The 26637-nt window shown below is 50.2% G+C and overlaps 1 protein-coding gene across 1 annotated transcript; it reads left to right on the top strand.

Moving 5' to 3' along the window:
* The first annotated feature begins 276 nt into the window (after window positions 1-276).
* On the top strand, window positions 277-25566 carry ADAMTS8 (ADAM metallopeptidase with thrombospondin type 1 motif 8). Its single transcript, XM_074936638.1, has 9 exons — window positions 277-906; window positions 14888-15127; window positions 16057-16189; window positions 17236-17403; window positions 18097-18395; window positions 20621-20804; window positions 21362-21534; window positions 21646-21821; window positions 24636-25566. Exons 1-9 carry the CDS (start codon window positions 277-279, stop codon window positions 25366-25368), a joined length of 2736 nt encoding a protein of 911 aa, XP_074792739.1. The 3' UTR covers window positions 25369-25566.
* Window positions 25567-26637: the final 1071 nt, after the last annotated feature.

The raw sequence follows: 26637 nt of genomic DNA, 5'->3' as shown, positions 1-26637 counted from the left end.
GTCTCAGCACCTTGCCCAAGCAGCCAGCTGACTGGCTGCTGCTGGGTGTTTGGCTTGCAAAGGTGCAGGGAGCCCCCAGCCCGGGCTCCGGAGGGAAGCGGAGTTTTCTCCATCTCTCCCGCTTGCTGGTAATTAAACCAGCTGGCGTTAACCTCTCCCTCTTCTATTGCATCTGGCTTCACGCCCCAGCGCCGGTCCCACGCCGGCTTGCGGAGCTCGCCCTGCCCTGCCGGGGGGCGGCACTTGGGTCTCCCGTCGCACTTGCCCGGTCCCACCATGCCCCTTTCCCGTCGGGAGCCGCCCGTGCCTGGCAGGCGGGCACCTGCCTGCCCCCTCCTGCTGCTGCTGCTGCTGGGGGCTGCCCGGGCGCTGCCCAGCCCGCCCGGGGACTCCCAGGAGGTGGTGCCGGTGCGGATCCCAGACCCGCGGGGCGGAGAGCGGGTCTCCTTCTGCCTCTCCGCCTTCCGCCGGGACTTCGTGTTGCAACTGGCGCCCGATGCCCGCTTCCTCGCCCCCGGGCTGACGATCCAGCGCCTGGGCCGGCGGGGCCCGCGGGCCGACGGCGGCGAGGCCGGGCTGCGGCGATGCTTCTACTCCGGGACCGTCAACTCGCAGCCCGGCTCGCTGGCGGCCGTGAGCCTGTGCCGGGGCATCCGCGGCTCCTTCCTGGTGGACGGGGACGAATACCTGGTCCAGCCCGCGGCCCGCGGGGGCGCCGAGCCGCTGCTGCAGCCGCACCGGCTCCAGAGGAGGGGCCGGGGGGAGCCCGCGCCGCCCGCGCCCGGGAGCCAGCTGCCCCCGGGGGCCAGCCGCCGCGCCAAGCGCTTCGTGTCCGCGGCCCGCTTCGTGGAGACGCTGCTGGTGGCAGACGCGTCCATGGTCCAGTTCTACGGGGAAGAGCTGAAGGTAAGACGATGCTTCCCCTCTCCCCCCCCCCGAGCCCCCTCCAGCACCTGGCAGGTCCCTCTCCACCCTCCACGCGTGTCTGCGCCGGTGGGACGCCCGCTGGATCAGCCCGGGCGCCCGTGGGACCTGACACCCGTGGGAATGAGAGGGGGCAGCATCCAGCCCCTTGCGATGAGCATCTCTGGTTCCTGGGGGGGGGGGCTTCCCAATCAGAGATCCGGGGGTGAGCCCCACTGGGGAGCAGCCACGCTCAGGGGTCGCGCTGACTTCAGGGCGAGGAGCTGCCTCCCCAGGAACCCGACCTATTGTCTCCCCCTGGAGGGAGCGGAGCTTCCAGGAGACCTGCTGACTCAGCCCAGAAACCAAGCCCCAGGGTTAGCGCTGCGCTCCGGCTGCTCCCCACAAGGGCTAGAGGCTTCTCGGTCCTGTCTCCACACTTGCATCCACCCAGAAGAAATGCCCTGCGCTCAGGGGTGAGCCTGAGGGGTTCCGGTTTGGGAGCTGCTGGTAATTGTCCACGAGCTTGCTTTGCAAAGGCTCCGCGGCTTGTCCCTCTCTGGGTACCCTGAATGGGTGGCAGGGCGGGAGGGAGAGACCTGAATTCACCCTCTGGTGACCGCAGGCGTTTCTAAACATGGCCAGTGCCCTGGCTCCCAGGGCCGTTGTGACGCTTACCTGTATGGAAACATCCTCTGATCAGACAAGTAATGGGCTGCTATAGAAATCGGTCTAAAAACCCGAGCACCTTTCTATAGGGTCTTGGCCCCACCTGGCTGAATTTTGTAGCAGGGATATATTTCTATGAGAGACTATAACAGGGTCCCTTTTCCCCCCTCCAAACAAGTGTATTGTCTTCCATTAAATTCTCTGTGCTTTTGACATAAGGCTAGTTAACTAATGTTCCCAAAGTGCTTTCCGATCCTAAGTGTCACTGAAGTGTGAGTTTATGACATAGATATCAAATGAAAGAGAGGATTCTTGGAGGTGACCATAAGAACGGCCAGACTGGGTCAGACCAATGGTCCATCTAGCCCAGTGCCTTGTCTTCCGACAGTGGCCAATGCCAGGTGCCCCAGAGGGAATGAACAGAACAGGGAATCATCAAGTGATCCATCCCCTGTTGCCGATTCCCAGCCCCGGTTATGCCTGGGCATCTACAGCATCTGTAAGGTGGGCTTTCAAACCTGTAATGAGCATGATCACTTGCATGATCACATGATCCCTCACTGAGGTCCAGCTACATCCCAAGTGTGACACATTTTAAAACTCAGCTATTGTTAAGCAACGTTTATGCGTTCACACACACACAAATGACCATACGATGATCTGGGGTGTTTTAACCATGCTAATAGTATTTTCCCTATCTGAGTCATTCAAAGATAGCTGCATGGGTTTTGAGGAAGCTTTCAGAAAGTGTCTTGCACTCTTGAGCTGACAAATGGTGCCGTTTCAGCCTGAAAGGAAAACTCTGGAGACTGTTCTGAGCAGCTGAGTAGATGGATTTGCCCTCTGCCTGCACTGTAACAGCATTGTCACTAGCTAAGGCTAGTGCCTTTCATGTTGCTACAGAGCTAGCCGGGGAAGTAGGAAACGCGGTTGAAGCAGGAGGTGAAGGAAGTGTTTCTGGCCAACGGAGTGATCCGTGTTTGGACCTGCATCTCACCAAGGAGAAAGTGCTACTTTTTCACCTGGGTGTGAGGACAGGGTTTGGAGGGGAGGGTGAGGGGAGAGGGGCAGAACTGTCCCTTGGATATATCGGGAAAGTGCTCTGCTGCAAAGGGGATTAACTGAATTGCCTCTTGGAGCTTTAGCACAGGGAGTAATGCAAGCCGCAGCTGAACAATGCACCAGCCTGCTTGGGGTTAGCCACCTGCTATCAGTTAGCGCAGACCCTCCCTGCACACGAACACACTCATGCCACAAGGCAAACGGACTCTTCCCCATGCTCCTGCCCTGGGAAACATTCTCTCTTCTATGGTAAAAGAGGCGTCCTTGGCCCGGTACAAGTCCAGGTCTCACGTGTCCATAGCATGATACCGATGGCACTGGTTGTCCCCTGTGTTCAGTCTGAATGGAGAGGCAAAGGACTGGGTGGGCTGGGGAGGCGGATCTCCCCTCTCACCCTCCAGCTCAGGACTGATGCTCTCTGGCAAGGTGGATACCCTGCCAAGCCTGCTCTATGGACAGAGTGTCTGTCTCCAGGGCTGTCAGTCTGGGCCCCCATCACCAGCACTGTCACTTGTAAAGCCTTTGGCCTATAGTTTCTGCCCAAACCCAACTTCTATCCACCTTCCCAGCCATCAGATGCACCAGAAGCAATCGTACAAGTGTAAGCATGAAATCCACCGGCTCTTGTATGGGGGCATACGGCACATTTCGACAGCAGAACACAATCTACCCCAGGAAATCCCTGCATAACTTCTATTAGTGTAATAATAACAGCAGTCCCTAGGTCTTATAGTGCTTTTTATCTGCAGATCTCAAAGATTTTTTGCAAGGGAGGTCAGTATCACTCTCCCCTTTTTTACAGATGGGGAAACTGAGGCACACAGAGGGACATGACTTGCCCAAGTGTAGGGGGAAAGGAGACCATGCCTCAAAGGCAAATATACCCCAGCCATCACTGGCACCAAGTGGAATCCACACCTCTCAGTGTATTACCCTGCCACCTGCTTGTGCAGGTATTTGCCGTTGTTTGGGTGGCATGTATTCTGTAGCAGAGGTTGGATCTGGCACTGAAGGCCAGACTGATTCTAGGTTTGTCATCGCGTGGTTTGAGTGACCCACTCGTGCTTCTAGGTACTAAAGTGACAGACGGTGCAAAAGACTGGCAGCAGTGTCTTAAACAGTAAAGTCTGTAGGATAGCAGCAGTTGATACTAAATGGTGAATGGTCCCTAACCAGCCTCTGTGTGTGTACGTGTGTGTACAGTGTGTGTGTGTACGTGTGTGTGTGTGTGTGTGTACACATACATACTGGGGAGGATGTGCAAGAGACGAGACAAGGCCTGACTCTGCAGTAGTTCTAGGTACTGAGCTCAGATTAAAGCAATGGGATATGGGGGTGGGTAAATTTTAACCAGATGAAACCCATGTGCTGCATTTTGCCTGAAGTAAGCAAGCAGCCAGCAGGATTAAGGTGGGGTCTGACCCTTTCCCAAAGGCTCCCCCTCATGTTCTTCCCAGTGGGGCACATTCTCATTCCTGCTCTCTTCAGTTGAGACCTGATCACAGGTGCTGGAGGAAGGGCCTGCTGCACCCGCTGGCTGGAAGTGCTTTCCATCATATCCAGGGTTTACAGTTTGGTTCAATGGCTCTCAGCACCCCCACTATACAAATTGTTCCAGCACGTGTGGGCCTGATCCTGAGACGTGCTGAGCATTCCAACTCCCACTGATTTCAATGGGACTTGAGGGTGCTCAGCAACACTCCGGTTTTGGCCCTTGTTTCTTGTTGTTTATATAATACTCGTAGGGTGCTCAGTGCTGTTGAGATACACAAAGTCCCTGCCCCAAAGAGCTTACACTCAAAATAGCAGTAGATCAAGTCCTATTAGATGCAACATTGTGACCCAAATCCTAAGGTCCTAACTGGTTTACTCAGTTCTTCACCAGACAAAGTCAGTGAGAGTTTGGAATGCGAGAACCTGAGGTTTTGGGCCCATATCAAAAAACTTGGCCTTGGAGAAGAAAGTCACCCCACCATTGTATTTCTGGTCCCAGCCATTAGAGGGGCCATCAGTGCAGACCATAGTGGTAATAATGAGGTTTTGCATCTTCCATGTCCTATTTGTGCTTTCAAATGGGCACCAAGTGGCTTGAAAACAGCGGTAGGGTTTTCAGAATTTGTCCCCAGCTGGTTATTGAAGCTGCTCATAGCTGTCCACGGACACACTGATGAAATCAACAGATCTCTGACCGAATAACTGATCTTGCTAGGTTTACGTGATCAAGCTCTCACTAGGCAGCTCTCAATGGCACCCCGCCACTGAGCTGCACTTAGAACCGATGGGATGCTGACATGCCAAGGATGTAGCTATGGGACAAATCCAGAAGCCAGTTACAGTGGTTTAAAGGAACGTAATGCCACCAGAGGGCCATGTAAACAGGCTGCTTATCAGCCAAGAGATCCCAGGACAGTGTGTAAAAGGGTGGAGGGGCCTTCTCCCGATCCACTATTGGAAGTTACCAAGCTGTGTAGAGGGAAGGGAGCATAAACTTTAGGGTTTCTCAGGGGGAAAATGGAGTAACTCCATTTTCTGCAACTGAGGTTGGATTCTGGCTCATCATCTTTCACAAAAGCAAGATTGAACTGATTTCAGGGGAGTTCTTCAGGATTTAGAGGCGTAACTCAGAGGAGCATCTTGGGCAGGGAGTATCCTAGTAATCCTCATTCGGTTCCCCATCCTGCCCCACCCTCTTCCCCTTCCTACCGATTTCTCTGCTTAATCCCAAAAGGGGGAGGGGAAGGAAATATCATTTTCAAGGTGTTTATTTTGGGGGGGTGGGGAGGGTCAATTTTTTTTTCCTGGCTGAAAAAAAAGATTAAAAAAAACTGACATTTGAAAAAAAAATGCCAATCCGTTCTAGTGCTGAGTTTACACACGCCAGGGCGGTTATTCAAAATGGCCCAACTCACCTGGTCTATTTCGGCTTCTTGCGTGATCAGCGACAAGAGTTCTGAGTTTCAGCTGGCAATCCAGGAGGCGGATCAGAATCCAGCTCACACTCCCTTAGCTGAACTGGCCCTGCTGAGCTGGTGGGAATGCACACTTGTTTGCATCAGTGGGAGCAGCACGTCTGACTGGAAGATTCACAGCGAGCAAAACTTGTTGAGACAGAAGGGACCATATTTACATAGTTACTTTTCTTCCTGTAACAACACTTTCATGACCAAATATTTATTAAAGGTCAAAAGCATTGTTTATAGTAAGAAGCTATTTTCTTACATAACCTGTAACAGATCAGGCATGGGATATACATAAGAGGAAATGGGGGAGTCAGAGCAGTGTAAGTTATAATAAATTTTATGCTGCTATTAAGGAAGTTCTATCAATGATTTGCTTTTATTCATTCCATTCCATTTGCTCCATCCTTCCTCAAGTAGCTCAGCTGTTAGCCTAACTCAGACAGCAAGGGTCTGATTCTGCTCCCTCTTCACACTGGTGTAAATAAGGAATAACTGTGCTGACATCAGTCGGGGAGGTGACAGCAGAACCGGGCCCTAAGGCTTTCTGTTTCTCATCACTTCTCTGAATCAGATTATTCCAGTGGGCATTTGTTGTTGCACCTATGGGCATGTTCCTGAGAGGTGCTGAGCACTCTCCACTCAGCAGGCCTTGGGAGCGCTCAGACCTTCGCAAGAGGGTGTTAGTGATGAACGGTGCCTAGATTCTACAGTGATAAATGCAAATACCCGCGCTAGGCACACAATGCTCTGCACGTCTCCTCCAGAGACCCCACAGCACTTTACAAAGGTGGGTGAACATCATTAGCACCATAGGGCTTTTTTTTTTTTTAACAGTTGAGGAAACTGAGGCATGGAAAGGACTCAGGCCTAATTATTTCAGAGATGCTGAGCACCCACAATTGCCGCTGACTTCTATGGGGCCTCGGGGTGTGGAGCTAGGCACCCAAAGCAAGGGGTGTGTTTGAAAATGGGGTCTCTTTGACTTGCTTAAGGCAGCACAGCCAGTCAGTGCCAGAGTCAGGGCTCAGATGCAAGTCTCCTGAGCAGCATGCTCAGTTCACTTGAGAGTGACCTCAGCCCGCCTGGTAGGAGTAAGGGCTTTGGCTGTGGGCACAGTGTTGCCAACCCCAAGCATGCCACAATCATGAGTTTGATCTTAAAAATCATGAAATTTCAAACAATAATAAATGTTGGGTCCTTTTTCTTTGCCAGCTGGTCTCTGAGCCTTCAGGGTGCACTGGGGTCATGTCTTCAAGCTTTTCTCTCTAACCACAAGGGCTAGACCCTTCCTTTGTTCTTGTCAAAGAAAACTGGGACTCTCTAGGTATCCCCTGACTCCAGCAGCTGGGGCTTGAAGAAAAAGCACCAAATATCATAAGACTCATGATAAAATCAGCTCTGAGTAAGTCATAAGATCTACCGTTGACTGTAGTGTTTCTTCCATACAGTTGCGGTCTGCGCTCGAGCTCTGTTGGGCCTGTTACAATCTGGGTCCTTTGAGAACAGCCAGTAGCTAAACTGCTGGACCGAGTTTGTGGAGCAAGGCTGTATTGCGTCAGGTTACAGTCAAAGTCCCATCTATTGCAGACAAGCAGGGCACAGCCTCCTACATAGGCAAACTGTCCCTCAAAGTGACCTTGCAGGTGAGCTAAACCCAACCAGATCTTGCTGGTAGAGTTGCTTCTAGCAGTTCTCGTCTACCAAGTGGCTATTCCAGCTCAGATGAATTTTCTGTATCCCATAAAGTCCCAGGGTGAAATTTCCAAAGTCTCCTAGGGGAATGAGATGCACAGTTCCTGCTGATTCCAATGGGAACTAGATGTCTGAACCCCTAGGTGGTTTTGAAAATGTCACCCTGGGCTTCCATCTGGTGCAGGTGGACAGTCGCAGCTCTCCGAGGAGGAAACGGATATTTGCTTTGCTGCCTTTCTGCCACTCTGTGCTCTCTGGCCGGGACAGCAGATGGCTCCAGATGTGATTGAGATGGAGCTAAGATTGCCTTGTGGCGGCTCTCTCTCTCCCAGGCTTATGCCAGGATTTTTCACAGTTTGCACAATAGACTTCAATTAATCCCTTGACAAAGGGAGCCAGCCCTCCTTATCTGATTTCTGGAGAAAGTGGGCATTCTGCAATCCATGGGGGCCATCTCTGAAGGTTCAATTAACATGGGCTGTTTCCGGCTGCTTTTCACTGCAGCCCTGGAGGAAGGCGAAGAGCAAGAGAAGTGGGTGGCTGAGCACATCAATGCATTGGCCTCTGCGCTCCAGGGCTCCTGGTTGGAGTTTATCTTGCACATGGAAGTGGGATAACTTTGGCAGCCTGAACTCTGGGTTCAAGAAGTCCAGGACAAGGTTGAGCAAGGAGCTTAAGAGGCATAATCCAGAGGGGGCCAATACATTCTCCCCCCCTCAATTTCTGCCCACTGGATGTGGGAATCTTCTCCACTTCTTTTCCTGAACTGCAGCATAATGTTAAACAGCTGCCACAGCTGACCCCAGAGGTGGCTGCTGGCAAAGTGACTGTTGATTATAAAGCACTTTGGTATGAAAGGCACAGTGTAAGAGATCATTGTTATTACTCTGCGTCTCATGCCTAAGGATCTGTGCATAACTCCCACACGCTGAGAAAACAACCTACCCTGGAATAATTACAGTGATGGCAAAAGGCTAAACAAACGTGACTGTGCGCCTCTCCAAAGCTCCATCAGAAAACAGACATTGCGTCATCTCTCCGATCTGGTGTGTCTAGCAGGTTAGAAGATGGGACGAGACATCAGGATTCCTGGGTTCTACTTCTGGGATGGAGTGTATTCTTGTAGTGAGAGCAAGGAACTTTGGAGTCGGTGCGCCTGGGTTCTATTCCTAGCTCTGTCACTATCAAGCTGTGTCACCTTGGCCAAGTCACTTTAACCCTTCTGTGCCTCTGTTTGCCCACCTGTAAAATGGGGATAATGATATTTTTCTGACCTTGCAGCGGTGGGTCAGCTGATCAGGAAAGGGCCGTGGTGACTGAAATGCTGTCATCTCAAAGGAGAAGGAAAGCAGGTTGGATTCCGGGCCCAGCTGTACTGACGCTGAGCCACCTCCCCTAGGGCACTAGGTCAGGTTACGGGTGGGGGGTGTATGAAGAGCACATTCTGAGCAGAGGATAAGAACATCGGAGCATCCCCAACTCCTTAAGCATGGAACATTCAGCAAGGAGGGAAGGAAAGGAGAGTGGGAGGAAGAGAGAGAGAGTAGGAAAGGAGGGAGGAGAGACACAGCTGAGAAGGGGGGAAAGAAAGGACTAGAAAGAGATGAAGGAAAGGAAAAGATGGGGCAGAGGAGGAAAGGGAAAGGGGAAAGCATGTGAAGGAACAAAGAAAAGAGGGAGGAGAGGAGCTGGAGAGAAAGAGGGCCGAGAGGAATATGAGCAGGGCAGCAAACAGGAGGACTGGCCAGGGTTCACTTTGCCTCCTGCCCCCGTACTGCCCACAACTTACTTTGGCTGCAGCCTGGCTTTGTGCTAGGAAATTCCTGGCTCGGCCATCAAACTGCCGAAGGAGGTGTTGCATGAGAGGCAGGAGCCAAGGCCCTGGCAGCAGCCCCAAGAGCTCCCAGAGACTTTGGTAAACATTGAGGAGGCTGCCCCACTCCCCACCCACCAGGGATTCCAGCTGGGGCTGGAACGTCCTCCTGGTTCCCATAAGCCCTTATCATAATGGAACAGGAGCTGATGCTGAGCCATCTCCCGAGGAGCTCCACTCCAGTCCCCTGGCTCAGCGCTGCACGCACAAACCGATTAATGCACTGACAACCCAGCAGGGAGTGAGTTTTGCTTTGCAGCAGTAGGGACAAATGCTTGGGGAACTGGCTGCATAGGATCAAATCATTGCTTACTGCTTGGGGCGGGGGGCTTTTAAAGGTCCTTTTCAGAGCTCCTCAGTCTTAAAAAACGACCACCTGTTTTCTTCCCGGGGCCTGTTTGCGTACAGAATGCCCTGCACTTATTTCCCCTCCAATAAATGCTGTCTTCTAAGGAGAAAAATCGCAGCCAGTTTGGCTTAAAAAGCGACCCTCCAGGAGCAAATCGCAGTGCGGGCCCTGCAATAACACATCAAATTGTGGGGGGGGGGGTCTACAAAAATAACCCAACAGTAAAAAATCACGTTGAATGGGTGTGTGTGTGTGTGTGTGTGTGTGTGTGTGTGTGTGTGCGCGTGCGTGGTTTCATTCAGTTTTTTATCCTTCCCACCCAGACGATATTCAGAGGACAGTGCAGATTCAGATAAATAAGTGTGCAGAGAGGCGTTTCGCAAGACTCTTTAGTCACATGAAATCCTTAGATGTGATCAAATTAAACGTCGCCACTTACGTTCTTATCTCCCGTCTTATCTCCTTCGCCCTGTGTTGTGCTGTACACTGGTAGCAGTCTCATGATCTGTCACGGTTCGTGCTTTTCATGTCAGTCAGCTGCAGAGCTGCCGGCGTGACCGGTGGGGCACGTGGGTTCCTTGCTGGGAAGGCAGTTTGTTTGCTTTGTAACTCAGCTGAGCAGTAGAATACTACCTGAGCATAAAAATACCTAATAATAATTAATATCTAGGCTTCCACAGTATGTCAGCTATAGATCTTCAAGCGCCTCCTTAGGGATATTAAGAAACATCATTCCCAGAGGGAAACTGAGGCACCACTTAAGTTCCTAAGTCTGGTGTGTCTGCTACTGAGGGTCATTGAGTGGCATTTTCTGATGCGTTCCCCCATCTGTTTCTCCTTCTGGGGGAATTGGATGGAATTTGGTTTTCCCGCAATAGCAATGAGCAGAGAATCACAACTCCACAACCACTACTAGGGAGGTGGAAAGTTTCCGTGGGCTTCATTAAACAGTGGAAACTTACCATTTTATTCCAGTATGGGCCAAATCCTGCTGCATCTGCCCAGGCAGCTGTACCAATGCACTGGGTGAAAAGGAAGGATTCCTCTCCCTTTCCCCTGAGAATTTGATAATGATCCAGATTCGTCTCCCCAGATTGGAACCTGCCCCTCCAGTTTTAATTCTCGGTCAGATCCAGGACTGGAAAAGGACCAATTGTCTAGCGTTAGTTAAAGATGTGAGTGAAATCTCGAGAGCAGTTTTTTTGAGCAAGATGGCGGAAATCTCACAAGAACGCTCCTGATCCCACAACTCCGTTCAAGGTGGCAAAAATTGGCTCACAAGATTTTTAACTTCATCAGATCTGATCTCCTCAGCCTTGATTCCACCCTTTTCCTAAATCTAACCCTGCTTCCTCAGCAGCAGGGACACCACGAAGGCGAATCCATGGAGATCCAACGACAGATAGAGGCTAAATCTCACCCTGGATGTTCTTCATTAATACAGAGGCCCCTAGGGCTAGGGGTGGCAGAAAGGAAGGTGCGCAAGCAGGATCAAACAACTTTAAATGTTGTCTTCTGCTGAGAAAACACAATGATCGGCCTCTGCAGAACCCCTCAGATTCCAACGTGTTTCTGAACTGGCTCTGCTGGTCAAATGTACATTCTGCAGGTGACTTGCTTCTCTCCCAAGAGCAGCCAGGTTCCTATCACGGGCCAACTGAACCCCTTGCTTGCATGCTGAAACAGAATGCGCTGCCCAGGCCGAGCGCTGGTATAAATAGACACCAGATGGTGGAACAAGTGAATTTGACCTTTTAATCTTCACTAAATAGCTGTTTGTTCAGTTCACTTTCCATCTTTGCCTTCCAGTTCTTTTCTATGTTTGCAGATACAGGCAGGAAATAAGAATTTAACCCAAGCCCCACTGTGCCATCGGCCAAACCAGCTTACCCCACCACAGCGTGCTCCTGTATCCTGCATCTTTGGACCAGAAAAGATCTCATAGCACTCTTTGCAAGAATTGAGCTGTAAACCCAGGTGTCTGGGCCATTTCAATATAGGTAATTATTTTCAGACCCTTCAAAATTCTCATTCTGGTTCCAGTCTCCCTTGTTACCTCATCCCCCCGAAAGCATTGCTATATTCTACTAAGCAGTGACCATATTCCACCCCAGAGACAGCTGCATTTCAGTGGTGGGTGATGTGAAGCCCTGGATGGTTTGCATATGCGTTCAAGTGCTTCGGGGAACCTTCTGCTTTAAATTAGAGGCTATTATGCCAATTTCAACCCCAGTCTTGTGAAATATGGAGTCCTCTTCAGATGCATTATTCCACAGCTTTGTGGCCTTTTTATCAGGGTGCCCATTTTGACTTTACCTTGAGGCAGAGACAAAGAATTCCCACATTTCCCCGGGAACAATAACAGTCCCCTGGAATAACATTTCCCCTGGAATAATAACTGGACATTGCGCAGTCTTGTGTATGTTTCTTGCCTCAAGAGTGAATTCTTTGCTGCATCTGCTCTATGCTTTGCAGCTGTATGTCACATAATGGAATTCTGGCCAGTCTGAATAAACAGGTCGAGCGAGTGTGCCCCTCACTCGTTCTGGTGCCTGCTATAACACAATGGACTGAATTTGACTAACGTGCCTATTGCTAAAATTAGACATCTGTTCGCGTGGCTATTCTGTGATAGGATAACATGTTGCAGAATGATTTAAGATAACTAGGAATGTCCTGCTTATATGGCACTGGTTCAAGGCGGCCCCAGTGCACCAATTAATCTTTCAGATGAGACATAAATCCAAGCTCCTGACCACATTTTGCAAATTAGGAGTGGCACTTTTCATAGGAACAGGGATACGCTGACTGCAGTGTGTCAGCCACACTTCCGTTTAGTTAATTACGTTGCACCTCCTGACTCTTGCCGCTCCCTGCAATTTCAGTTGATTGTGGTATTCTTCACTTCATACCCTTAGGTACTGTTCAGTGTTGCTGTTAAACAGCTCTCTCATTCCACCCCAGAAGTGGCTGCATTATCAGCAATGACTGATCTCTACACACAGTCTGTGAAGTGCCTGGGGATCCTTGGGGATGAAAGTCATTTTGTATGTTATTTATATATGAACGTTGCAAAGTACATCAGAGGCTCCGTGTTGTGACAACATTTCCGATCCACTGAATGTTGGGATGCAAGCGAGACTCCCATCATGGCCACTGATTTACATGTGTGCATTGGTGAGTCTTACTAATTTTCTAAACAAATGGTGCTTCTGCTCCTCCCATGCAAATCACTGGCCCAGGAAAGGCTGTGAGCATTGCGAGCTGTTTATTCCCCACTGAGGCAAAGAACTTGGCGCATTCCATTCTACGAGATACTGTTCACTCCAGCTACAGCTGAGATTGTTAAACTCACAGGGCCAAATTCTGGTCTCCGCTGCTGGTGTAAATCTGTAGCAGCTCTGCTAACTTCAGAGCGGCTCTGGATTGGCACAGGTGTAAGAAAGGGCAGAATTCAGTCCTTATGTCTGACTCTAATCTAATTACATAATTACGCTAAAGTCACTGAGACCGCAAAGTGTAATTTGCCTGGGATGAGAGAAGCTGCTTTCTCTTCCCCAGTTCTCATGCTGTTGTGACATGATTGCATTTTTTTCTCATGAATATGATTCCGTGAGACGGTGCCAAACAGAGGAGGAATTTCAATGCGCCGATAAGATGTTTACATCAACCTAAACATTGCTGGAGCGTTTGACGTATTCAATAACCTCTGGTTCGCCGGTTCGCCCAAGCAGAAGGAACTCCTGAGTGAATGCTTGGCAGCTTTCATAAGTGCTATAGGAACAAATCCCATTCACAAATAATAACACCGGAGCCTAACGCCCACACGCGGTTTGGACTAAAGTACCGCAGCACTCAGCGCTTGCTGGAACAAACTCGCCTATTTCCTGCTGTGCTCGTACCTCCCAGGAATCTCTGAGCCAGGAACGCTGACCACCCTTCAGGAGTGGAGAATGTGTTTAAAGAGCACATATTTGAAGCTGAGTGTAAAGGCCAGCAAATACTCCACCATACCATAGAGTGAAGACTTGGGGCCAGATCCTCAGCTAGTCAAAATTAGCGTCGCTCCATTAAAGTCGACAGAATTACATTGATTTTTACCTCTGCTCTCCCCTCCCCCATGTTCGTACTGCAAGCATACATCCAATAATGTAGATTTTGTATCTTTAAAATGCTTGTAAAGCATGTGTCATGCCCCCTCTAGAGGCTGGTCCACATAGAGGTTAATAACCTGCTACTGTTGCTAGCTAAGAGAGTTTTTGCTATACCTCAACTAGCTGAGGCCTGTAGTTTGGAGCTGAAGGCCCTCGGGTCAAACCCCGCTGACCACATGGACATGTGGGTGTTATATACACAGCACTGAGATGGAAAATGTCAAGTTAAAGTGGTTACATTCTGATTGGTTCCTGGCTTTAGAGGACTGGGGCTGGAAAATGAGGGCATGGCTCACGCTACTACTGAGGACGCAGACACATCCCTCAGATCATTGACATCCTTCTCCTGAGCAGCTGCAGACGGCCGTGCGTTATTTGCAGTACAGAGGGTCGGCAGTGCTCCAAGCTATAACAAAAGGCAATACCGACATCGACTGAGATAGACCTAGATACACCAGGGGCGGCCAACCTGGGGCTCCAGAGCCACACGCGGCTCTTCAGAAGTTAATACGTGGCTCCTTGTCTAGGCACCGGCTCCAGGGCTGGAGCTACAGGTGCCAACTTTCCAGTGTGCCGGGGGGTGCTCACTGCTCAACCCCTGTCTCTGCCACAGGCCCTTCCCCCTCTCCACCCCTTCCCGCCCCCTCCCCTGAGCCTGCCATGCCCTCGCTCCTCCCCACAGAGCCTCCTCCATGCCAAGGAACAGCTGATCAGGAGGTGCGGGGAGGGAGGGGGAGCGGTGGGGCTGCCGATGGGCGGGAAGCACTAGGAGCGGGGGCCGGGGGGGGGAGCTGATGGGGGGCTGCTGAGGTATTACTGTGGCTCTTTGGCAATGTACATTCATAAATTCTGGCTCCTTCTCAGGCTCAGGTTGGCCCCCCCTGATCTAGGGGATCTGATTTTCCCTGGTCTTGCACCTTGGGTTGTAATTTAAACCAGTACAGAACAGGTGTAAGAATTTTACGCCCCCTCTGGGCTGGTGTAAACGACTGCCCAAGGCGCAGGGCAATGGAAAATGCGGCCCATGGAGCGTTTGTTAGGTGCCCACTTTAGACGCCATAGAAGTTGTCAGGAAGGTTGTATTGCTTCGTCCCCAGTGCCCGGGACTTAATAGAACCCTAACTAGCGGCCCCTGCGAAGGAACAGCAAGTGGCAGGCTTCACGCTGTATACTTTGGACCCAAGGGTTTAACCCTCTGGTTGCCCGCCTGCCTTTCTCCTTTCAGAACCACATTCTGACCCTGATGTCAGTGGCTGCTCGGATCTACCAGCACCCTACCCTGAAGAACTCCGTCAGCTTGGTGGTGGTGAAGGTGCTGGTTGTGGAGGATGAGAAGGCCGGGCCGGAAGTGTCCGATAATGGAGGGCTCACACTGCGCAACTTTTGCAACTGGCAACAGAGCTTCAACCCCGCGAGTGACCGTCACCCAGAGCACTACGACACTGCCGTCCTGCTGACTAGACAGGTCTGTAGTCTCAGCCGCTGAGAGACCAGAATCCATATGGGATTTACCTTGGGCATGGCCTGGAGCATAGAGGGAGATAAGGAGGGGGCAGAATTATACCCCTCCAGTCCAATATTCTAACAGTGCTATGCGCTGTATATACACCTACTAAGAGATGGTCCCTTCTCCAAGGCTCTCACATTCTATTTAGAGTGTAGACTGTTATTCCCACGTCGGTGGTGGGGAACTGAGATCCGGAGAGATGACATGACTTTGTCCAAGATAACACAGGGACCCTGAGGCAGAGCTGGGAGTTTAAGTGAGATCTCCTGATTCCCACTCCAGTGCTTACCCATAAAGCCGTCCTTCCTCTCCATTAAATATTTTCTTTCTGGTCCATCATCAAGTGCCCAGCAAGGCATCAGAACTTTAGAGAAAAGGAAGAGATGAAAACTCCTTGGAAACTCACTGACCTACAGATCCCATAACAGTGAATTTTAGAAAACCAGCTGCTCGAGGAACCTCACTTAGTAGTCAGTTAATAGGCCACATCTTGTCTTACTTATTTTCATATCACAGAACCATAGGATTTATAGACAGCAACGATCTAGGAGTTCATTTTGTCTATGCCTCAAGCAGGAGAGAGCTTGGTAGATTTGAGTCTAACATGCAGTACCATCTCCTGGCACAAACATACAGACGTAGACAGTTCTTTCAGCAATCTATGTAGCAAGACACAGGTTAACATACAAGGAAAAGCTAGAAGTGGGAATAGACCCCAGGGCTCCTGCAGTCCCAGGGAGTGGCATGCTACATGCTACAGGGAACAATCGATAGATCCCTGGTTAGCCATATTCCTACAAATCTATACAGGCCATGAGTCCGTAGAATCAGATGGGGACCCATGCTTTCTCTAACTATATTTCCCCTGGTTCCATTTTCAAACACAGGACTTCTGTGGGCACCAGAGCTGCGACACCCTGGGAGTGGCAGACATTGGCACCATGTGTGACCCGAACAAAAGCTGCTCTGTGATTGAAGATGAGGGTCTCCAGGCTGCCTACACCCTGGCTCATGAACTAGGTAACTCCTTTTGTATGGCACGCACTCGAGGAACAGCCAGCCGGGCCACTGCAGCAGAATCCATGGCAGGGTCTTTATAGCTCCAGCTTCTCGGCTCTGAAGTCTCTCTCAAGTCAGGGGGGCTGGGAGGGGGCAGTTTAAACTGGAGTGCCGGATCCTCAACTGGTGTACACCATTGTAAACTGGCGTAGCTCCATTGACTTCAATTATTATTATTTATTATTATTTTATTACAAATGATGTTTATTATATTAGTGTCTAAGGGCCAATCAAGATCAGGGCCCAACTGTGACAGGTACTGCTCAGAGTGTAGACAGTCCCTGTCCCAAAGAGTTTATCAGCTCAATAAACCAGGCAGACCCAGGGTGGGGGAAGAGGTAATACACCCAAACAGAGCGAACAAGATGATGGCACCAAACGTCTTTTTTTTTTTTTTTCCCTGCAGTCAAGCTATGCCACTTTACCCTAGCTGACGATCCGGCCCAAGCACTCCAAACCCTTTTCTTTTTATTCACTGTGGTCCTTTGCTCCTACTCAGACTGCTCTGTGTCCAACACATGAGATCAGTCCCTCTGTGTAATTCAGATACAGTGGGGGGAAAAGATAGTGCTGAGCTTTGTTACTGAGCCTGGTTGGTCACATTTTGCCACTTGGGATATGATGTTTGGATCGATCACTCCCGCGGGAGCAGGCACAAAAAATACAGGGGCACCGCTAAGTTAATGGACGGAGTTGCGGGTAGTGGAATCTCCACCTCGCAAGCAAGCATTGTATTGAACATTCCCTTTTTATGGTGGCACCTGCTTTTGCCTGCACCTGGCTGACGCCTGTCCGAGGAGAGGTGCTCCCCTTGGGCCCTCTGTGTTTGGGACTCTCCTGGAAGCAGATGGGGATTCCCCGTTCAAACCCACGACAAGGCTGTCAGCCTGAGAAGGACGGGAAGTGTCAGAGGCCAGTCGGAGTGTACTCAGAGAGGATGTAGGCTGGTGAGGATGGGAGGAGGGAGGAAGATGGCTTGCTAACATTCAGGTGCTCTCCTCTTCCAGGACACGTGCTCAGCATGCCCCATGACGACTCCAAGACCTGTGAGAGGCTCTTTGGGCCCCTGGGAAAACACCACATGATGGCGCCTCTCTTTGTCCACTTGAACAAGACCCTGCCCTGGTCCCCCTGCAGCGCCATGTACCTCACAGAGTTTCTTGACGGGGGACATGGTAGGAATCAATTCACTACCCACTGGATAGCTGGGGTTGTTCCAGACCACGGGGACCCAGGCCAGCACAGGTCCTCCAGGGCCAGATTTTCTAACGTATTTAGGCCCCTAAGCTGCTGTGGCACTCTTGAAAATCCCATTCGAGCCCACTTGCATCCTTTGGTGCCTATATGCCATTGACAATATGGCCCTATTGATATCCCTGGCTCCTGTTCAGCTGGGTGCACAGACTTCATCTCTAACGGCTCCTAGGCCAGTCCAAGCACCGCGGCAGGTTGGAACACGCAAGCTGTGAAAGGCAGGCAGTGGGCCCTGGCTGACATCTTAGCCAGGCAAAGCCTGAATAGGTCAGAGGCCCCCAAGGTCCCATATCAGTCTTTTACCCACCTGCTTGGCTTATAAACTCTCCGTCACAGACACCGTGCACTGGGGCGTCCCAGTTATGCTCGGGAAGCAGTGGTGTTGGGGAAGCTTCATGCAGCCAATGGCAGCTGAGGAATTGCATCACTGGGGGATACTGCCGGCTTAGACGTGACGCCCACTGATCAGGGACAGCATAGAGATAATAAAGTCATCCCTGCTGGACAGCAAAAGAGAATGGAGCTGGCCCCTAGGAGCCCAGGGCTATGCCTTAGCTGAATGGTAAACTCCTTCATTTCCAGCCTCACTCTGCTTTGCCCTGTTTGCTGACCAGGTGACTGTCTGCTTGATGCTCCAGCCGAACCCATCGTCCTCCCCACAGACCTTCCAGGCCAGCTCTCCATGTACGACCTGGACCGTCAGTGCCAGCAGATCTTTGGCAAGGAGTTCCGGCACTGCCCAAACACCACAGATGAGGACATCTGTGCACAGCTGTGGTGTAGAATGGACACCAGGGAGCCCCTATGTCACACCAAAAATGGCAGCTTGCCGTGGGCAGACGGTACGCCCTGTGGAGTGGGCAGACTGTGCTGGGATGGCAGCTGCGTGGCACAAGATGCGAGGAAGCCCCAGGTAACAGAATGGCTGATGGGAAAGAGATGATCTATCTCTACCTGGGTAAAAGAACTATTCACCAAGAATGAGGCTGAAGAGCCGGGCCCTCTGGCATCTGCCCATGATCTTCCTCTCCACCATCATCTTTAAAAAGCAGCTGAGCTTTAGGCATTGCCCAGCCTTGAAGGCCATATTATCATTCTTATGTGTATTGTGGTAGCACTAGGAGCCCAAGTCATGGCCCATGAGCCCACGACGCTAGGTGCTGTACAAACACAGAACAAAAAGAGAGCATCTGCCCCAAACAGTTTGCTATCTAAGTAGAGTTAATACTTAGCACTTGCATACATGATTCCTCCCAAGAGCCAGGGAAGTCTTGTTAACCCCAGGTGGGGAACCTAAGGCAATGAGCCGACGTGACTTGCCCAAGGCCACACAGCACGTCACTAGCAGAGATGGGATTAAAACCTTGAAGTCCTGACTCCCAGCCTTGTGCTCAGACTGCTAGACTCTACTTCCTCATTGCCTACATCCAAGGAGGGTGAACTCAAACACAAAACAATTTCTGCCCGGCTCTCAAGGAAGAGACAAGATGAGCAAATATTCTGGGTGTGAGTGTTAACTGCTGATAGTGTCGATGGCCCTGATCCTGTAATCCAGTCTGTTAATGTGGATCCCTGTGGATCAGGTTTATGCCAATTAGAATTGGGCTCCTAGATGTCTGGCAATTTATAAATGAAGCACCTCATGTTACAAAATTGGTGGGGAGGGGAGGCGGTTCCCTTATCCTAGTCCGGTCTAACCTGTATCCAGGAAGGGCCCATATCTTTTGATTTGCCTGGTTTTCTTGTGAATATCTCCTCTGATGGCATGTTACACTGAGAGATTTTTTATTTCAGCCTGTGCTGGGTAAGGCCAGCTCATAGATTAACTCTGCAGTGAATTGCATTATGGTTTGCGCTGGTCTGAACTCGACTGAGCAGATTGTCCTTGTGCCATTGAGTCATTTTCTTTCCCCGCTGGGAACGTACACGGAGATCAGCTACGTCTGAATCAGGCCCCTGTTCAGCAAAGTATTTAAACACGCACTTAACTGTAAGCACTTGAATAGGTTCATTAAAGTTGATGGTGCTTAAAGATAAGCAGGTGCATAAGTGCTTTGATAGATCAGGGCCCCCGTCAGCACTGTTAGGCAGCAACATATGGGGTCATTTCACTGGTGCTGTAGTCCTTTATTTGCCCTCCATATTTACATGACAGGATCAATGTCAGGATAAAAATCACAAGGCTCAGTCATAATTCACAACCGCTTTCCTCTGGTGTGATTCCTCTGGCCTTCATGACCTTGCTACTGAGCACAGAGGCTAAGAACTGAGGAGAGAACACCTCTCCTGGTGTGCCAAAGTATCGGCTCTTTACTCCTTTAACTGTGAGTTTCCTGTCCTTTGTGGGCTCCTGCTGCAATCATAATGATCTTTTAATGTGCAAACAATCATATTTGTGTTCCCCCCCCACCCCGCCCCCCCTTGCTGCTCGCTGTTTGCTTTCTGCACTTCACTCAGCTGGCACAAGGGACGTGGACTGCTCTGTTTCGCTTGGGCACCACAGGCTTGTTCCCTGTCTGGGTCTCCCGTGATGCTGCAAGGTTTGGGTTGCAAATGTCACAGGGGATGTTTAAACCTCAGCCAGAGCATGTGGCTTGGCTGCATTTTTTTAAAAAATATTTCGACCTCCATCGGGTTTTGTAGAACACCTTTTTGTCATATTTATCTATTTAGAAATGAACGCTGCCACCGACCCCGGGCTACAGCAACACACCGCCTGACAGACAAACACACTGTAACATAACCTCTAGGCTCATTAACAGCCTGCCACCATAAGCAGCCACGTCCCTTAGGCACTTAGGCTTGCCTGTATAGGCTGAGATTGTCCATCTTTGGCACCCAGAACCCTTTTGAACGTCCCACAAATGGCCTCTCTAGTGAGTAGTGCATTGGACTGGGACTCAGGAGACCTGGCTTCTATTCCTGGCTTGGCCACTGGCCTAATGCTTGAGCAAGTCACTTCCCTCCCCGTGCCTTGGTTTCCCCATGTGTATAATGGAGATGATACTGATCTGCTTTGTAAAGCACTTTGAGATCTACTGCTGAAAAGCGCTAGATAAGAGCTAATGGTTATTACTGATTTATTTCATTGCCGTAACAAGGGCCTTCTGTAACGGAATCCTTTGCAATGTCTTGCAGCCCGTGGTGGATGGGAACTGGGGCCCCTGGAGCCCGTGGGGAGCCTGTTCCAGGACGTGCGGAGGAGGAGTGCACTTCTCGTACCGGGACTGCAATGATCCTGCGCCTCAGAACGGTGGAAAATACTGCGAGGGTCAGAGAGCCAAATATCAGTCATGCTGCACAGAGGAATGCCCGCTGGATGGTAATCCGCTGTTTGCAAGTCACACTACCCTCCACACAATATCCCTGGCTCCGTCTGCAGACGCTCCAGAGAGAACGGCCGGGTTTCCCAGTGCGGGAGTGAAAGGAGCCATTGTACAGCTATCGATATAATTTACGAGGCATCATGGATGGCAGCAGCCTGTCTGCTGAGATCTGACTGCCAGGCACTACGTAGCGTAATGTTAGGGAGACAGGGAGGGCTCTGCCTGCCACTGAGACAATCAGAGTATCCCTCACCCAGCTTCTGGAGGCAGCTCACGGCCTCCCATCCCACACTTACCATCAGGCTTATTCATCAAAACCACCCCTTCCCCAGTCACCACTTCCCCAAGAGCCATTGGCAGGTTAACTGGCCACAGTCTTCTGGCAGGGGTATCCACCCAGCTCCCACAGGGTCTAGTGGTGAGACTTGCAGTGTGTATGCACAGATAAGAGCAAGCGTAGCTCACTGACTGGGTGGATGCCATTTGTAAGACTTCAGGCAAGTGATTCATTACCCTTAGGTTGCTGTCGGGTCACATTTCCCCTTCCTTGCAGGGAAGAGCTTTAGAGAGCAGCAGTGCGAAAAGTACAACAGCTACAATTTCACAGATCTGGACGGGAATCTGCTGGAATGGCTCCCCAAGTATTCAGGGGTGTCCCCCCGGGACCGTTGCAAGCTCTTTTGCCGAGCCAGAGGGAGGAGCGAATTCAAAGTATTTGAGGCCAAAGTAAGACACTTGCCTTTAATTATTATTGTCCTGGCCTGGAATATAACTGAATGAAAGGCCCCAGCTGGGGTCATGGAACTGTCTCATTACTGTCTGCTTCTTATGGCCCAGGTGATCGATGGGACATTGTGTGGGCCAGAGACCCTCTCCATCTGCGTCCACGGGCAGTGTATCAAGGCTGGCTGTGACCACGTGGTTGGCTCCTCCAAGAAGCTCGACAAGTGTGGGGTGTGCGGTGGCAATGGGTCAACATGCAGGAAAATATCTGGCTCACTCAACAGATCCAAGTAAGTCCTGGGAAGGTTGAAGCCTGGTATTCCAGGGGGTGTTGGAAGGAGATGATCGTAGCGTAAAGGTGCACCAAGTGAGAGAGGGTTGTCTCTCCTGGGGATGTTTTTGGAGCAGCAGCTTTCACCTCATAATGGTGCTGATACTCACTCAGCAGGATCAAACCCCCAAACAACCTGCAAACTCTGGACGGATGCTCTCAGAGGTCCTGATATTCCATCGTTCCGGCTAATGGGAGCTTTGCAGGATCAAGCCCAGTGAGAAAAGGGGTTTAATCATAAAACATAGTCACTGTTTCCAAGGCTCTTTCCCAAGGGGCCAAACACTAGACTTCAGTGGAGCTCCACTGATCTACAGTAGCTCAGGATCCAGCCTCTGAACCGATTCTTCACTCACTCACACCTCTGCAACCTCACTGACATTAATACATTCAAACAGGGTGTAGCCGAGCAAAGAATACCCCCACACATTACTAAAAGCATATCTCCTTACACAGACGACCAGCAGCATGTCAGATGTTGACAATTATTTCAGATTTAATCATCTAGGTTACTCTTCCCCATTTGTTTTAATTTTTACTCTTGAAACAGCTTGGATAGTGAACCCAGACCCGGTCAGACTCACATTTTGTCTCTTGTCCGTTACACTTTCTGATTCTCATGTGCTATCTAAGTGCTGCAATGTTGTGGATGCCAAAATTGAAGGAAAAACTTTAAATATATTTTTTTAAAAATACCTCTTAACATTAACTTTTAAAGGTATCATGATATTATTAAGGTTGCAAAAACAATTCACACACACACACACACACACACACACACACACACACACACAAAGTTTAGACTCTAAACTACCTGTCAGTCAGGCAGATTCTGATCTACTTTGCACCAGTATAAATCAGGCGTAACTCTGTTGGTTTCCATAATGTTAACCTGGATTTACACTAGTGTAAATGAGCTCCGAATCCAGTCAAGTGACCCTGTTATGTTCGTTATCTCTGCCTCAAACTCCATGAAACTTCTGCAAAGTTTATTCCTTATGTAACCCAATCAGTGCCTGTTGCTTTCAACATTATCTGGTGCCACTGCCATGGGCTTGGTGCTCTACCAAGCACACAAAGTCAGTCCCTGCCCTGAGTGGAGAGGCTGAATTTCACCTGTGTGCAGTGGGCCAGCACAAGACCTATGCAATGCTTGCATGGCTCAATGATCTCATGCTGGCCTGACACATTGGTGAGTTTTGTTGTCTGGGCCAGAGCTTAAAGATGGTATAAATCAGCTTAGTGCCACTAACATCAAGAGAACTGTGGCAACTGACACCATCCGAAGAGCTGCCCTGTGTGTTTAAAGGTTAAACTTCAAGCAGAATAATGCTAGCCATCAGAGCCCAATATAAAAGGCTTCTTGGAAAGAGAGTAACAAAGGGCTGAGATATCAAATTCCATGTGGCGAGGTTACTCCCAAAGTCCAATTAGATTTCCTAAATGGTTTCCTTCCAGGGAACACAATGAATGGAACTTCCATTTGCCAATGAATTGTTTGTGGTCGACTAAAGAGAGATTAACGTGGTAATGACAGCCAAAAGGATTTAATCTACAAGAGATCCTATTAAGATCAGGGTTAAGGATGCCAGCGCGATGGAAAGCAGAATTCGACCCTAAGGCTTTGTTCCAAAATACTCTACGCATAATTGCCAGCCACAGCACAAGCCCTTGAAATGCCATGTGTGAATATTCCTGTCGGTTACAGGTGCTGACTTGTGCCAAGTGCTGGATTCTAGTGTGTTGCCTCATACCTGTCACAAATGATCATTATTGTTTGCTGAGCACAGACAATGTACAAGGCACAATGACAGACTGTCCCTGACTTAAAGGCCTTTTAGTCCATAGCCATGACTCAGTGCTCAGACTGCAGTCCCTAGGCCCCTGCGTACTCCAGGATTCGACAGCAACACAATTTGCCCTGGAATCCAGCCCAGCGGCAAAACTGCACTCCAGAATCTGATTTCCTTTTTTTAAAACCCAGTTGCTATCTCTGATGGTTGCAAAGAAAACCGGATAGCTCAGTGGTTTGAGCATTGATCTGCTAAACCCAGGCTTGTGAGTTCAATTCTTGAGGGGGCCATTTAGGGATCTAGGGCAAAAATTGGGGATTGGTCCTGCTTTGAGCAGGGGGTTGGACTAGATGACCTTCTGAGGTCCCTTCCAACCCTGATATTCTATGAACCAAGTGCAACCAATGCAGAGATACCTGCCTGAATCTGCAGACAGCCTGGAAAAATAGCTCAGACAGGTGTGAACTGCCCTCCTCGTCTCACAGGAGATGTTAACTCTGAAACCTAAAGAGGGCAATATAAATATCAGTAACTGCTGATTGTTTTAGCAGAAACATCCAGCTAGTGTTCTTATCCTCCAGCTCCAAACTGTCACTGATCCCTCCCCAGGTATCAAAAGCCCCAGCTGCCTCATACCCAGCTGTCAAAACTCTCCTCTGTGTCCGTGATGAGGTCCCAATACGGATCTGAGCTTTCAGTACAAAACTCTGCAGCCCCATTGCAATGTAAAAATTTAGGGGCAGTGTCAAATAAAGGGAATTTCATATCAAAATAAATAACTGATTGCACGGCCCATTTTCACATTTTGTTCAGAAAAACCCTCCTGTTTAACTTTTTATCGGAGGCTGTCGCAGAATTTCCCGGCCACAGCACTGGAGTGCTGATTAGGTCAAGCTTGTCACGGGCAATATGCTATCCCGTCCCTGTACTAATTTGTTTGTAAGTTCAGGACGACAACCATCTCCTCTTGATTCATGCAGGTATGGATATAATGACATTGTCACGATCCCTGCTGGAGCTACCAACATTGACATCAAACAACGCAGCCACCGAGGGGTCCGACACGATGGAAACTACCTGGCTTTGAGAACCCTGGACGGCAAGTACCTCCTGAATGGAGACTTTGCCATTTCAGCCATGGAGCAAGACCTCCTGGTGAAGGGGACAATCCTGAAGTACAGCGGCTCCCTGACGACCTTGGAGCGGCTCCAGAGCTTCCAGCAGCTTCCGGAATCTCTCACCGTCCAACTGCTGACCGTCTCCAGTGAGGTCTTCCCGCCCAAGGTGAAGTACACTTTCTTCATCCCCAAGGACGTCCCCTTTAGCAAGCAGAAGGTCAAGGAGAAGAAATCCGCCAACATCATCCAGCCCATGCTGACCTCGCAGTGGGTTATGGGAGACTGGTCCGAGTGCTCCAAAACCTGCGGCTCTGGCTGGCAGAGGCGAACGGTGGAATGCCGGGATGTGGAGGGCCAGGCCTCTGCCACCTGCGACAAGGCTCTGAAGCCTGAGGACATCAAGCCCTGCGGCGACCTCCCGTGCCCCATCTGGCGCGTCGGCCCCTGGTCGCCGTGCTCCCGAACTTGCGGCGAGGGAGTGCGGACACGGAGCGCCGCCTGCATTGACTATGAAGGAAAGATTGTAGCCCCTGAGAAATGCAGCTCGCCCCCACCCCAGACAGTGACGGCTGCCTGTGTACTGCAAGAATGCTGAGCCCGGGCAGGCCTAGTGCATTGGAGACGCATAACGTAGCCAACTATTAACCAGACCAGACCTGGCTTGGCAAGTCAAGCAGGGACGTAGGTTTAAAAGTGAACGTGCACTAATTGACCTGAGCAGGCCCCCGGGGGGCAGACCTGCTTGGAAGACTCTTTTCTGGTTTCATCCCCTGCCAATAGACATCTACCTCAAGGGGAGGGGGGGAGGAAATAGCCCGGGGGAAGGGAGGAGTCATGTGATTTATTTTTACTGGTCAATGGCAGATGAATTTTAATTGAAGGAGAGAGTCATATTCTAGGCTATTTCCCAAAAGAATGACCTGAGTTTCAGCCATGCCCACCCACTCTCCTTCATTATTTACCATATGTGGCCTGAGAGACTTATCTGCAGGGAGGCTGAGGGGTAGGATAGCTGCACCACCTGGCTTGAAGGGGTTTCCATTACATCCAGGGTTCACAATTTGGTTCTATGGCTCTCAGCACCCCCACTATACAAATTGTTCCAGCACCCCTGAGTTTAACAAAGATTTTTTTAAAAAAAAACCTGTGTGGGACAAAGGGCCTGATCCTGCCACCATTACTCAGGTACAATTCCCATGTTCTTCGGTGAAGACTGTGAGAGCAGAAGCCTAAAACGTGACCTTCTACTAATTTGGTAAATTCCAGTAGTGGTGTTCAGACCCAGGGCTTTGGTTCAGCCCATTTGAAGCTGGGCCCCTTTGCAAAACTTCTGTTGTGGATTGTGGCTCCGATTTCGGTCCCCTTTATCCCAACGTTTGGGGGTGTTTGGATCCAGGGGGCTTGTTCAGGGCCATCTCTATTCTTAGATGGTTATATATGGCTGTCCACCATCTGGACAGATGGAAGGAGAGGGGACAAAGTCGGTCCATCAGTGGTGCACACTGCAGTGGAAGCCCTGTGAAAAGTCAACCTGCAAAGTCAAATCCAGCATTGCACATGCCCATCTGAATCTTTCCGACTTGTCTCTCTCAGTTAGCCTGCACAGACAACCAATGAACTGTCTCAGGAGGCAGAGCGTTGTGAGCAGGGGACCGAGCTCCAGCTCCTCCTGAGCCTAAAGGACACTAATTCCTTTATGCAGCCTTAGATGAGTCACTTAACCTCAATTTCCTCGGCTGTAAAATGGGGCTATTGGCACTACCCTGATTAACAGGATGTCATGAGGATTAGCTGATGTTTGTACAGTGCTTTGAAGAGTGAAATATTTATTGCATGATATAGGCTAGATGCTGCATCTCAACTA

Source organism: Natator depressus, chromosome 22 (genome assembly GCF_965152275.1).
Source record: "Natator depressus isolate rNatDep1 chromosome 22, rNatDep2.hap1, whole genome shotgun sequence".
In the NCBI taxonomy this organism is placed as follows: Eukaryota; Metazoa; Chordata; order Testudines; family Cheloniidae; genus Natator; species Natator depressus.
Note: the sequence above shows the minus strand (reverse complement) of the source record. Positions and strands in the feature narration are given on the sequence as shown.

Bases quoted from the DNA above. Each gene is read 5' to 3' on its own strand.
- ADAMTS8 (XM_074936638.1), top strand. From the start codon at position 277: ATGCCCCTTTCCCGTCGGGAGCCGCCCGTGCCTGGCAGGCGGGCACCT. The intron at 15,128-16,056 runs GTCTGTAGTCTC...TTTCAAACACAG, and splicing joins CCGTCCTGCTGACTAGACAG to GACTTCTGTGGGCACCAGAG. The intron at 21,822-24,635 runs GTAAGTCCTGGG...TGATTCATGCAG, and splicing joins GGCTCACTCAACAGATCCAA to GTATGGATATAATGACATTG.